At 44.4% G+C, this 14,518-nt stretch overlaps 1 protein-coding gene across 1 annotated transcript in view; it reads left to right on the top strand.

The window, feature by feature from the left end:
- KL (klotho) overlaps positions 1 to 13,787 on the top strand; it is a gene marked incomplete at its 3' end in the record, with an annotated part of 55,266 nt that extends 41,479 nt beyond the window's left edge. The window contains exons 3-5 of the mRNA XM_084279067.1: positions 3,740 to 4,008; positions 7,781 to 8,897; positions 13,450 to 13,787. Of these exons, the coding sequence (XP_084135193.1) occupies positions 3,740 to 4,008; positions 7,781 to 8,897; positions 13,450 to 13,787 (1,724 nt within the window). The remainder of the gene's footprint in view (positions 1 to 3,739; positions 4,009 to 7,780; positions 8,898 to 13,449) is intronic.
- Between the last annotated feature and the right edge of the window lie 731 nt (positions 13,788 to 14,518).

Consider the following 14,518-nt stretch of genomic DNA (forward strand, 5'->3'; position numbering starts at 1 on the left):
GAGGCTATATAATCTAAACTGTTTATATTGTTAACCTATTATTTTTTTCCAAACAGTAAGAGAAACAGACTGCCTTGTATAAGAGGGTTTTTTTCCCTATTTTCCTATTTCCTTGTGACAGAACAGATTGTTTTCAATCATAGTAGCCACCAGGAAGTTGTCAGGATTCCAATTTCCACCTTCATTGTCTGCTAATTTCCTAATTTAAAATTTAGCAATTGATTTACTTGTCTACAATTTACTGTTCTGGTTTTAAAACCAGTATTGCTGTAGCTGTCAGATCAGCTGAGATAGCCACTGTGTTACACTGCCATTTTCATACAGGGATGAACAAAAATGGCCTGAATTCTGCTCTCAGCACTCCTGAAGATGCAGAGGAGTCCCAGTGCATCCAAGATGGGAGGAATGAAACGTAAACCAGTTACTAACCATTTCCAGTACAGTATCTCTAGTTTGCATAAAGTCAGATGATGAGCTATAGGGGGTCATATTCCTGCTACCCTTTTTTCTGCTTAGCTTGTAATTTGCTGGACCTGCATCCAGGGATCTGCCTATTAGTCACAGCTGGCTGGAAAAAAAATCAGTTTACAGAGTTTCTTTCCTTTTAATGTGCCACTCAGTAAATAGTAACAGCAACAACAAACAGCAGTCTTGTCATTTTAAGTTAAAAATCTAAACAGTTGGCTAATTTTTTTACAGAAAAAGAAAAAAGTAGGGGCAGACTGGATCTGCAGAAGGGACTTTGGCATCATTACAATGAAAATTACTGCACCCCACTCATCTGCCCATTAGATTCTGCAAAATCCAGTGTAAATACCAAAGTTCTCTGTGCAACATCTAGGGGGATTTAGTTGGGAAAGATCCACAAAAGGCATCGTGTTGGATGTGAGCAGTCTTGCTGGAAAACATTAAAGAGCAAAGAGGAAGACACATATTGTCTCATTCAGCAGGCTTAGGACAGGACTATCCAGTGCAGCAGGGCTCTGTAACGTAGAGATTCGTGAGCTACTCACCACCAGATTCAGTCCAGCAGTCACAAGGAGTGGCCAGCAGGGACAGGGAGGGGATTGTCCCTCTCTACTCTGCCCTCGTGAGGCCCCATCTGGAGTCCTGTGTCCAGAGCTGGGGCCCCAGTGTCATGAGGAGGGAGATTTGCTCAAAAGGGTGCTCTGGATTTAAGTTGAAGTGCTAATGTAGATGCCCATTGTGACACTGCACTCTGTAGACAAGCTCTATACATATGTTTTTGGTTTTTTTTTTCTCCCCAGGAAAGTTTCTTTGTGTGGGTTCACACCCCTAAATCTTTCTATTAATTACTATTATTGATCTTTCTTCTTCCCCCTCCCCAAACACCATTTACTAGAGTTGACTAGAGTAAATAGAGCTACAGTATAAAGTAGTTAAACATTAATTAGAGTTGCTAATGGGTTGGAGATGTTTTCTCATATGGGTGGGTATCTAAACACTTACTCTAGGGCCTTGTTCACTCCCCTGCTCTGCCTCTGGTGCAACAAATAAGTTGATTATTCTTTGTACAGTGGAGCATGTTGACCAGGAGGGCATGCAAGCTCCTCTGCCATGTTGACTAACTGAGGGGTTAGGTCATTAGCAGGTCTGAAATCAAAAGAGTCTTAAGGAGGTCAGGAACAGCCAGTGCCCTGGCAGATCAAGACCAAGCTATTCCTTGGTATGTCCGGAGGCAAAGCGTAGATCCTTGGGCACCTTCCACTTGGAAGTAGGGGCTGTGGGCTTTGTGCTCCTCACCTTCATGCACTGGGGCTGGACAGCAGCTGAGCAGAAGATTTTAAGGATCTGTATTTGATGCTTAGGGTTGTGCCATGTTTCCTTGGACTATTTCTACACTGCTGAGCTAAACTGAGTGTGAACTGAAGTGCTGGTTAATTTTCAACCCAGTTCTGGCAGACTTCTGGCCTGCACAGTAGCACAGGTCTGGGCATGCTGGGGGGGATTCCTCAGGTCAGGAGTTACTGCCAGTAGGTAGCATGGACAAGTCCACCCAGTTTCAGAAGCAAGGACAGTTTAGATTTCAGCCAACCTGGCTTACCCACCAACAGATGTAAGAAAGAGGGGAGATGAGCAAAGGAAAAGGAAAAAGAAAAAAAGACAATAATTTTCATTGTGGTTTTTCAGTAACATGCAGTTCACCTGGGATGCTACATTGGACACTTCCAAACCTTTTGGAACTTCCAAAAATTTGTCATGTTGCTTCTTTCATGGGTGACACTTAAAAGGGAATGCATTTTTAAAGCAGGATTGGAGGAGAATCTTGATGAGGTGCTCAGGAAGTGTGGGAGTGTTATGTGATGACTTACAGAAGGGATGAGAGATGCTGTTCAAAGAGAAATTCTCACTGAAGCCAGTTCACAAAGTGGACCTGTGTTGGCTTTTACTCTGCTGGTATGGCAGATGTCATCATGGATGCATGCAGAGGTTAGAAAAATACTGGCATTTGCCAAACACAAAAGAATGATGCCTTTAGGAGGAGAAATATTCCACTTCCTCAGACATTTTCTCATGACCTCTGATAGAGACTGGGCCAAATTCATTGCTTATTTAACCACAGTTCATTTAATTGATTCAAACAGGGTTACAATGGAGAATCCATGTGGCCCTTCATAAATGATTGCAATGAGGTGGATTAATAGAACCAGGAAATGAGGATCTTGATATTCTGGTTGCCTGAAATAATGCTTTCAGTGTGACTAGGCTGGAATATTATGTTCAGTCAGTACCCATTTTGGGTTGACAGAAGATGGTGAGTAATAAAGATAAACTGAAGCTGGCTACAGAGCCAACCTCAAGTTCAAAAGAACAGTTAAGAACGTGCTTAAATGCACTGCTGAATTAGGGTGGGTCTAATTATGTAATTAAAGTAAGCACACTCCTTTGTGCTTTCCTGAAGCCAAGCCTTGCTCAGGAACATTTTGATGAATCTCAGTGTTTATTATAACTAAAAGTGAGCATTATTTGGAATCTCAAAAGAAAACTGTAAAGCTGGCACTACTAACAGATGCCAGTAGACCTTGATCTTAACCTACAAAGTGTGTGGTGATTATTAAAGGTAAAACAGTTGACCCAGAACATAAACATCTTTTTAGAAACTGCTGAATATTCAAGCTGGGAAATGCTGTGCCATAAAAGATGTAAAGAAAATGCTCAAACAAAGAGGGTCCACCTGTGTTATCGCTTCTCCTTAAAATCCATGGTGGTAAAAGTTCATCAGCACACCGAAAGTGTTGTCAGGGTTTTCTCAATATGTATTTGTAGTGGAGGGGAAGGATCATCATGCAGTGTAGTGCTGCATTAATGGCACTTAAGCTACCCCAGAGCGAGCTGCAGTGGGTGCTCGGTGGGGTGCAGTGCAGCTTGGGTGCTGCAAACAGTGTCAGATGTAGCGTGCTCTGCTCTGAGGCTGAGGTTTGGGACACCTCATCAGCACCACTGCTCAAACCACTGCTGCTCTGCTTCACTTTCTAAATCTGGCTTGTTTAAAGCCAAGCCAGGTACCTCTGCTGCCTTGCACGGTGCACCCATGCCCTGGCATCTCTCCGAGTGCAGTTGGAATATCTCCCCTGAACAGGCTTTGAGAGATGCCCTGAGCTACTTACCTGACCTATTGCATTGTTCTTACACATGAATACCAAACTAATGCTGCTGTGGTGTAATTTGCAGAAGGAAAACAAGCACTGTGATAAAGCTGCCTTTCTCCTTTCCTCAGCCATCCGGTATGACAGAGTTAATGTGTTTGGCTACACTGTCTGGTCCCTCCTGGATGGCTTTGAATGGCACAGGGGATACAGCATTCGACGTGGGTTGTTTTATGTTGATTTTCAAAGCCACGACAAGAAGCTGATGCCCAAATCTTCTGTCCTGTTCTATCAAAAGCTGATAGAAAAAAACGGCTTCCCACCATTGCCTGAAAACCAGCCCCTAGAAGGGACTTTCCCCTGTGGCTTCGCTTGGGGAATTGTTGACAACTACATTCAGGTGAGTTGGGCCATAGAGCTGACAGACTGACCTGCCAGCTCAGTGCCCAGGTTCATATTGATAAACTTGCTGAATAGGGTGTCTTTGCTGATACGTGTTACCACAGTACTGCAAGGAGAAGGGTACAAGGCTATTGTGCCAAACACTCTGTCTCTCAGTCTTCACTAGACTTCTGTGTGTGACCAAGGATATCCAATCAAATTGAGATGCAATAAATACTATTTTGGAAAAAACATACAGCAATTGCAAGGGGTCTGTCTGATGCTTATCTTCCCTGGGCATGTAATGTTATCATCATAGAATCACAGAATGTGTTAGGGTGGAAGAGACCTTTAGAGGTCATCTAGTCCAACCCCCTGCAGTAAGCAGGGACTTATTCACTAGTTCATGGTGCTTATAGTACCATCAAGCCTGACCTTGAATATCTCCAGGATAGAGCCTCCACTACCTCTCTGGCCAACCTGTTCCAGTGACCCACCACCCTCATATTGAAGAGCTTCTTCCTAATATCCAACCTAAATCTCCCCTTCTCAAGTTTAAAACCATTATCCCTTGTCCTACTGCTACATGCCCTCATGAACAGTTCTTCCCCAGCTTTCTTACAGGCACCTTTCAGATATTGGAAGGCTGCTATAAGGTCCCCCTGGAGCCTTCTCTTCTCCAGGCTGAACAAGCCCAACTCTCTCAGCCTGTCTTCATAGGAGAGGTGCTCCAGCCCTTTGATCATTTGTGTGGCTGCTCCTCTGGACACGCTCCAACAGATCCATGTCCTCCTTGTGTTGAGGGCTCCAGAGCTGGACACAGTACTCCAGGTGAGGTCTCACTAGAGCAGAGTAGAGGGGCAGTAGAGGTTAACAGTTGCTAGAAGTCAGTCACAGATTCACAGAATTGCAGGGGTTGGAAGGGACCTCCAGTTGATTACATCTGTTGGAGCATGGTTCCAGATGTCCTAATCTCTGGCATATTATTGCTTTTTCATGTCCATAATTAATGGTAAGATATTTGTCTGCTGTGATAATATGTATTTTAGAAAACTCCCTGAAAGCTCCTAAAACTCCAGTGGCATGTTTCTACATCTTATCCATCCATATAGATCCCAGTACAGCTGTTAGAGGGCTCTTGTTGAAAAAGAACAAATAATGCTAGGTTAAGATGACATTCCTGCATTCCTCTTTTCTCTAGTACTGTGTCTGACAGAGGCCCTGGGATTGCACCTAGCTAGCTCACAGATCCACTTTTCACTCTTTATCCCAACTAAATCTGGTACTTTTGGGAGAATCTTTCAAATTGTAAGACTTTATAACATGAGGAGTAGTTGCATCTTAGTTGCAGTCTCTTTTAACAGTTTGGCTCTGTAATTCTTAGATGCTGTTTTGGCTTGCAGAGCTTCTCTAACCACAGCAAAGAGGTGTGGTTAAATCCAGCTCTGAGGCTGGATCCAAGAACAGAATTTTTAATTTGGATTTTCCACAAAGGCATAATCTTTTTAAGGGAATGGTTTGGTTTTTCTCATTCCAGAAGTGAAGATCTAACTTTGTTCTCTTAAAATTACAGCGACCCCCTCATCTGCCACACTGATTTCCAAGAAAACTCAACAGTCTTTATCCTCCTAACTCCCAGATAGATTAGGGATTGGAAAACGGAATTGCTGCCTTTGGGATCAATAACAGCTACAGAGTTGTGGAGTCAGTCAGCCTCAGACAGTTAAAAAAATGCCTCCCATCCCCAAAACCTTCAAAGCTGAATATTTTCATTTCAAAAGGCGGTTCAGACGTTCTGTGCTCTAAGGCTCAGGTAGGATGATTTGTAGATGCATCACAGTGGAAAAACTCTTTTGACAGCATTCCCACAGTATTAGTGGCAATGCATGCTTTAGTAATCTACAAGGGACAATTCTCCAGCAAAGCAATTTCCCTCAGACATGCTGTTTTTTATTACTTTCTTCTATAAGCACAGTACTGACCTCTCCGGAGAAAATAGCAACTGATTTTCAGCAGTTTCTTTATACAGTCCGCAGAGCTTCAGCTACAAGTTGAACACTGGTTGTAGGCTGACACCTGCTTTTCAAACAGAGGGCAGGACAAGGAAACCTGAACTCAGGGGAAAACCATGTGCTAAGGGAATGAAAAAGGAAAAAAGGACAAATAAACACACGTGGGACCAGTATCTTGTAGCTTGGATCTTTCTTGTAGGAGTTATGTTTAGAGTATGACTGAAGAGATTTTACACTGGGCATAACTTTAAGTAATTCACTTTTCCATATTCTAGTCTTTATGGTGTTTGCAATATTAATTTAAAAATGAAAGGCTAATTCTGTGGTACCCTGAGAAGCATATCCCCTATGGTGTCCAGTATGTCATACAAGCAATTCTGGCATCTGAAAGCCTAAAGATTTACAGGAAATGCATTTCTTGTTGGAATGACATATATATATAGAGAGAGGGTTTACTTGGAGGTCCAGAAAAAAAAAATTGATTCAGACATCAACAGCCTGCTGAAATAACTTGGAAATGAGTTCAGTATGAGTTAAACAAAAAAGACATCTTTAGCAAGAAGGAAAAAATTTGCTTGTCAACTGAATTCATGCTAAAAACCAAGTGCAGAGCATTATTCATCTTTCATCATAGTCAGGAAGCGAACACAGAAATGATGTTGCATTCATTATTTCTTTTACTGCGTTCAGGGAGTGGTCTTGAAACAGAAGCTACTGGGTAATTTACACCAGACAGTCTCTGTGTAGGGCCTTTGGTGTAGCTTCTTAATCTTGAAAGAAAAACATTTTAAAAATGACTGTAGTCTTTGCTGAAGATCTGCTTCTCTGGAGATCTGTCACAGGCTTAGTGCCTTATGCCTGAGCAATCCCTTGTTTCCCATACTGTCTGGTGCAATCTGGAGAAGGTACAAACATGGTGACCATCAGCATAAGCTTGTTTGGAAGGTAGGACGGTCAAGAAGGCCAATGGCATCTTGGCTTGTATCAGAAACAGTGTGGCCAGTAGGTCTAGGGAGGTAATTGTGCCCCTGGACTGGGCATTGGTGAGGCCACACCTTGAGTGCTGTGTCCAGTTCTGGGCTCCTCACCATCAGAAGGACATTGAGGTCCTGGAGCGAGTGCAGAGAAGGGCAACCAGGCTGGGGAAGGGGCTGGAGGGCAAATCCTCTGAGGAGCGGCTGAGGGAGCTGGGGGTGTTTAGCCTGGGGAAGAGGAGGCTGAGGGGAGACCTTCTCCCCACCTACAACTACCTGAAGGGAGTTTGTAGAGAGGTGGGCGATGGTCTCTCCAGCCAGGGGACAGGAGATGGGACAAGGGGCAATGGCATGAAGCTGTGCCAGGGCAGGGACAGATTGGACATTAGAAACAAATGTTTTCCTGACAGAGTTGTCAGGGCCTGGAACAGGCTGCCCAGGGAGGGGGTTGAGTCACCTTCCCTGGATGTGTTCAGAAAAAGGGTAGCTGAGGTACTTAGGGATCTGTTTTAGCTTAGGATGGGAATGGTTGGACTTGATGATCTTCCAAGGTCTTTTCAACCTTGTGATTCTGTGATTCTATGAAGGGTATGTAGATATGGTACTTTCCTGGCATCATGTGTAAATAGAAGATCAATTTATTCATATGACCCACAGAAGTCACTCTATTAGAGATGCAAGAGCCTTGCAAAATGCAGTGTTTTGACTTAAAATACTCTTTCTGTATGGTGTGACTGATGGTTATGATGTTCCCACCTACCTAGAAGAAACAGCTTGAGTCTGGTATGTTTCTTATTCTACCTAGGTAGACACAATGCCCACCCAGTTTGTTGACTCTAATGTTTATGTGTGGGATGTTCACCAGACGAAGAAGCTCATTAAAGTGGATGGAGTTTTCACCCCGCAACGCAAGCGCCACTGTGTTGACTTCGCTGCTATCAGGCTCCAGATCTCTCTCCTGCAGGAAATGCATGTCACACACTTCCATTTTTCACTGAAATGGTCTTTAATCCTTCCTTTAGGCAACCTTTCTCTAATCAACCACACCCTTGTGCACTATTATCAGTGTTTTGCTAGTGAACTTCTCAGGGTTAACATAACCCCTGTTGTTGCTTTATGGCAACCTATGGCTGAGAACCAAGAGCTTCCAGTTTCCCTTGCCAAATACGGAGCTTGGGAAAACCCAGAAACTGTTCAGGCTTTTGTTGAGTATGCCAAATTCTGCTTTACAAGTCTTGGGGACTACGTCAAATTTTGGATCACAGTAAATGAACCGCCGGTGAAAAACCTGACGTACACCGCGGGGCACAATCTGTTGAAGGCCCATGCAAAAGCCTGGCATCTTTATGACAGAGAATTCAGGGGAGCTCAGAAGGGTAAGATATCTATAGCTCTGCAAGCTGACTGGGTAGAACCAGCTTGTCCCTTTTCCAGGAATGACCAACAAGTGGCTGACAGGATTTTAGAGTTTGACATCGGCTGGCTGGCAGAGCCCATCTTTGGAAATGGTGACTACCCAGAGGTGATGAGAACGTGGCTCCACCGAAGAAACAGCGCCGACCTGTATAATTTCCACTTGCCTTCTTTCTCAGAAGAAGAAAAGAAGTTAATCCAGGGCTCATTTGACTTCTTTGCCTTGAGTCACTACACTACCACCCTCGTGGGCTGGGAGAAAGAAGACGCGCTGAAGTACGACCACTATCTTGAAGTTCAGATGATCAGTGACATCACCTGGCTGCACTCTCCCAGCAGAGCTGCCGTAGTGCCGTGGGGACTCCGTAAGCTACTCAAGTGGGTGAAATCAAAGTATGGTGATGTCCCAATTTACATTATGGCTAATGGAATTGATGATGACCAGAATATGGTGCATGACAAGCTCAGAGTGTATTACATACAGAATTACGTCAACGAAGCTTTAAAAGGTAAGGAACCATAGATGGCTCATACGTCACAGGTCCCAGTATTAATACACACTGTGTGATAGAATATGCCTAACTTAAAAAAAACCCCATAAATCCCATAAATGAGAAGTTATTACAGCATAACAGACTGTTTTTCCTTTGCTTTGCCATTGATTGGTGTTATTAAACATCAGGAAGACTTAACCTTGCATGTATCCTGCATAAGACAGGGGAAGAATGTTTTGTGGATTCAATAAATTTAAGTAGATATGTGAATAGCTCCACATGTATTTAGTCAGATTTTCTTATTGCACATCTACTGTTGTTTTTCTTTGTTGCTTTTCTCCACTGATGTGCCTCAGGGCTGAGTCTGAGTTCTGTTCTTCAGCTGTCTCTGTATCTTATCCAACAGTGATCTTATCCAACAGCGATCTTCATAATAATTCAGCTATCTACCTCATTATGCCATTTCCTGGACTCTTTCCTGCTATTCAGAACCCAAACCAGTTTTTTTTCTCTATCTCAGAGATTCATAAATTATAAGGCAAAAAAAGGAGGCACTTTGAGTCATCCTGTCATACAACAGGATGACTTTTTTAAGAAAAGCACAAAAGCCCAATGAGAGAATTTTTACTGATGGAGAACCTTCTGCATCTCACTGTAAGCTGTTGCAGTGGCCAGATATTTACTGGGTTTTTTATATAAGTGTGTGTATAGGTACATACAAATTTCACTTCTGGAATTAACCTCTATAGCTTCAGTTTTAAGACTTCTGGGCAGGTATAGTGTAACCTTTTCCTCCTCTTTCCTATGTCTAGGCAGACCAGTAGCCCTTTTGGCCACGGCAGCAGGTTGGTTACACACACCCTGTGGTTACCTACTGAGAGTTCAGACTCCACTGCAGAGTCTTGCCCCCCAGGCAGAACTCCCTCAGGCAACGTGTGATCTTCTTGTTCTTTGACATCCTCTCATTTGGTCATGTTCAAGTGCCAGTTGCTTGTACAAAGCTTGTGACACCAGCTAAACTGTGTCCCTAATCTCTGCGTTATTTGCAGATATTGAGAGGAATAGTTTTACTGTTCCTTCTGCTCACAGATACATTCAAGATCATTAAACATCCATGTGCTAAAAGCCACTCTCCACAGCTGTGTTAGAAACACACCTACTGTGACTCTTGCTTACCTGCAGCTCCATTTCCAGACGTAGCAGTTCTGTGTGAGATCGGCTGAAGTCTGTTAATTATGCACTTCCCTTGACCTCCTAACATTCTGTTTCTTGATCCAAATGCCATATAATACAAAGTCAGTTGCCTTGTGAAGTTCTAAGTATATTACATCAAACATCATTACTTTTATTGATCTGCTGATCTTATAAAAAAAGATGTCAAGTTAGTTTGACAAGATTTATTTTTCATAAAGCTAAGCTGGTTGGCATTAATCATATATATGTCCTGTAATTCTTATTTATCAAGCCTTATATAATCTATTCCACTCTTTTGCTAGGTAGTGAAGGATGGCTGGCAGTTCCATAATTTGCTAGGTCATCCTGTCCACTCTGTTAAGTATGGGCTTTAACTTCCTCCTCTGGAATTTCCACCTGTCTCAGGATTTACTGAACATCAATATTAAGTGCCCAAGAATTCCTTCTCCAGCATTTTAAAGCACTGGGTGCATGTTTTCTGCATCTGTAGTTAAAAATCTTACCTTGGCTACACTTGTTCTTACATTTTCAGTCTGTTTTTTTTCCGTATTGCTTCTCTCCTTCCTGCTATTTTAGACTGTACCAGTTCTTGGCACTCCTGTTTTCAAAGCATGTATTGATACAGGCTTTTCTCCCAGATCCTGCTAGCCAGAACTTCTGTACATCCCCTGATTTTTCCATAACTTTGCCATTCGTACTGATCTGGTACCAGAAGACTCCAATCACTTCCTTCTCTCCTCTTCTCCCCAGCCTGGAAATAGCTCCTACATTTTTCAACTTCACCATCACATGTAAGCTGTATTTTCCACCTTTTTCATCATGGATGAATCTCTCCCTGCTGACCAGCTATAATACTTGCCCTGAAGCTCATTCTCCCACTTCTGACATCATACACTCCTCCACAGTCTTTGGTCTGCCAGTAATACCAGCTTTTGCATTCTCTTTTCTTTTCCCACTCTGTAATTCTTCTTTTGTCCATGTTGTCCTTGCACAGGGAGCAAGCTCTTAACCTTGGCATCACGACTGAGCCAGGTTTATCCAAAACTTGTATTCTTTTTTCCCCAAGACCCTGTGCACTGGCATGAATCACACATCTTGTGTCCTTACCTCAGTGTCAGCGCTGGAGAGGAATTAGAGGGGATTTGGTACATGTGTGTTCTTGCCTTGAAGTTCCTATCCTGCCTTCGCTCCAGCTGGTTTCAGGGGACTGCATGTGGCAGTGTTGGTGTGTGTAGTGTTGCTCACCTGCCTTGTTCCAGGGGAGCCAACAGGTTTGTGCAGATGAATGCCCTGGGGGCTGAGAGAGACAATGGGATCCTGGGGTGTATCAGGAGGAGTGTGGCCAGCAGGTCACAGGAGGTGATCCTCCCCCTCTACTCTGCCCTGGTCAGGCCCCACCTGGAGTGTTGTGTCCAGTTCTGGGCTCCCTGGGATAAAAAGGACAGGGATCTCCTGGAGAGAGTCCAGAGGAGGCTACAAAGATGCTGAAGGGCCTGGAGCATCTCCCCTGTGAGGAGAGGCTGAGTGAGCTGGGACTGTTCAGCCTTGAGAAAAGAAGACTAAGGGGGGACCTTATGAATGTTTATAAATATCTGAAGGATGGGATGCAGGGGGAATGGGCAGCCCCTTTTCAGTGTCTGTGGAGACAGGACAAGGGGCAATGGCTGCAAGTTGGAGCACAGGGAGTTCCACACCAACATGGGGAAGAACTTTTGCCCAGTGAGGGTGCCAGAGCCCTGGGACAGGCTGCCCAGGGAGGTGGTGGAGTCTCCATCTCTGGAGAGATTCCAGCCCCGTCTGGACACCTGTCTGTGCAATATGAGCTGGGGAGCTGCTTTGGCAGGGGGGTTGGACCCCATGATCTCTCCAGGTCCCTTCCAACCCCTACGATTCTGTGATTCTATGATTCTAGCCCTCTCTTGTTACTGACCTGAGTTCCTCATCCAAGATGACCTGTATGAGGCCTTACTAACAACATACCTACAATCCATACTGCTAACTTGGCTACTGGAAGAGGTCCAGCAGCTGGAGCATTCACTTTTGAGCCATCAATCCCCTTGATAAAACTGATCAGTCCACAGTAGTAAATGCAAACTGTATCTCTTTATCTATCTATATCTCTCATAATCACTGTTTCTAACAGATTCACCTTCTAGCAGATGAACACAGGACTGAAAGCTAACAATCGCTGAATTTTCATATACCTCTGGAAATAATTCTTTCTGTAGCCACATGCAGGACATGCACCTCTAACCTACATTTCATGTGTAAAATGAAATAATATTTACCTGCCCTTGTACAGAGCTGCTGCTCGGGATAATTCACCAGCGTTTGTAAAACTGTATGTGGATGTAACGTTACATAGATGGTTATTGTTGCTGTTTTTCAATTCCCAAAGCTGCAGTGTACAAAGCTTACTTAAAAATACAGCCTTAGTCCAAAGGGTTCTGTACTGTGTACTGGAATCACAGAATCACAGAATTGTAGAGGTTGGAAGGGATCTGGAGAGATCATGGGGTCCAACCCCTCTGCCAAAGCAGCTCCCCAGCTCCTATTGCACAGACAGGCGTCCAGACGGGGCTGGAATCTCTCCAGAGATGGAGACTCCACCACCTCCCTGGGCAGCCTGTCCCAGGGCTCTGGCACCCTCACTGGGGAAAAGTTCTTCCCCATGTTGGTGTGGAACTTCCTGTGCTCCAACTTGCAGCCATTGCTCCTTGTCCTGTCTCCACAGACACAGAAAAGGGGCTGCCCATTCCCCCTGCGTTCCATGCTTCAGATACTTATAGATATTCATTAGGTCCCCCCTTAGTCTTCTTTTCTCCAGGCTGAACAGTCGCAGCTCACTCAGCCTTTCCTCACAGGGGAGATGCTCCAGGCCTCTGCATGACCCTTCCACTTGCACTGGTGAGAAGCCAGTACATGACCTTAGCATGGGTGTGCCTTTTCCTGATGCCACTGTCCCTTTGCCTGGTGAGAAGTGCAGCCTGAGGTCCTCTGTTCCTTGGCCATCCCCTTCAGAGAAACAAGCTGCAGAAATCCAGCTGCAGGAACACCCAAACCTGTATTCCTCCCTTCATGCATAAGAGAGAGCACTGTCTTTCCACCACAGGCTGATCAGGAAACACAGCCATCCACTCACAGCTGTGTTTACCAAGCACAAGGAAATAAATTGCAGGATGCTTGCAGATCGTGCTGTCTGGCAGTGGCTGACAGATCCTTACTTTTTATGACAAACACTCCACAGATGTACCTTACCTTATTTTTGGGAGGAGAAGGGCAGATGCAGGCCCTGCTTTGGCTGTGTGGTACTGCTTGTGACTGCCAAAGTGATGTTTATTCATTTCTTCCACTCTCTGTTGTTCTTTTGCAGCCTCCACCTTTGATCATGTGAACCTGCAAGGATATTTTGTCTATTCTTTTAACGACAAGACTGCTCCTAAGTATGGTCTCTACAGTTACATTGCAAATCAATATGAACCCAAGCCCTCTATGAAACATTACAGAGAAATAATTGACAACAATGGTTTTCCTGGTCCTGAAACTCCTGAGCAGACCTGCCCAGAAGAGATTGCCTTGTGTCCTGGATGCCACTACTTCCGAACCAGAAAATCATTATTAGCCTTTATCTCTTTCATATTTGTTGCTTTTATTGTTACTGTGTTCTTCATTACTTACTACTCCAAGAGAGTAGAAAGGAGGTATAAATAGAGCTGCCTCTTTGAATACATCACTCACTGCCCTTTCCCTTGCATCCCCTCGGGAAATCTGAAATAAGAGTGCACGATGTTGTGATTTTTTTCAGCACTAGGAAGGCACTGACACTGCCTGATGCCGCAGGACATCGGCACTGAGAAGAGAGCACTAGCATATGGCTTCCAGAAACCATATTCTCTGGTTTAGTATAGTTGGTTTGTGACCAGTCCTGAATTCCTGTGGTTGGAGTTATCTTGACAACTTTCCCTGGGACCTTTTCTTGAACAGCTGCTTTCTTCTCCTTGGTTTTCCCTTGCTGAGTTGGGCAGGTATAAGCATGTTTTGAGGACATGGAGAGGTGGAAGAGCCAGAATGTTAAATTCTCCAGAAGTCTGGGGAGAAAGGAAATTGTTTACTTTTCCAAATTGGGATTTAGTGCTGATGTTGCCTCACTGGAGTGGGGAACGTGATTGAGCAGTGATGGAGAAGAATTGCACACAACAGTACCAAGGGAAAGGACACTCCCTTTCCCAAAGCAGATAAATGCAGGGGGAAGAAGAGGAGAACACCAGTCTGTGCTGCTGGGAGCTCTCAGTAAACCCTGTCACTACTCAGGTTGCTGGCTGCTGCATCTGACTTCAGGCTGGCGTTGGGAAACTTCAGCTACGCCGCGTCTTTCTCAGTGGGGAAAGCAGCAGGGGTGGCAGGGGTCACGCCGTCCGACGGGAAGAGACAGGAAAGGTGAA

This window comes from Gallinula chloropus (genome assembly GCF_964237585.1).
Source record: "Gallinula chloropus genome assembly, chromosome: 1".
Classification (NCBI taxonomy): domain Eukaryota; kingdom Metazoa; phylum Chordata; class Aves; order Gruiformes; family Rallidae; genus Gallinula; species Gallinula chloropus.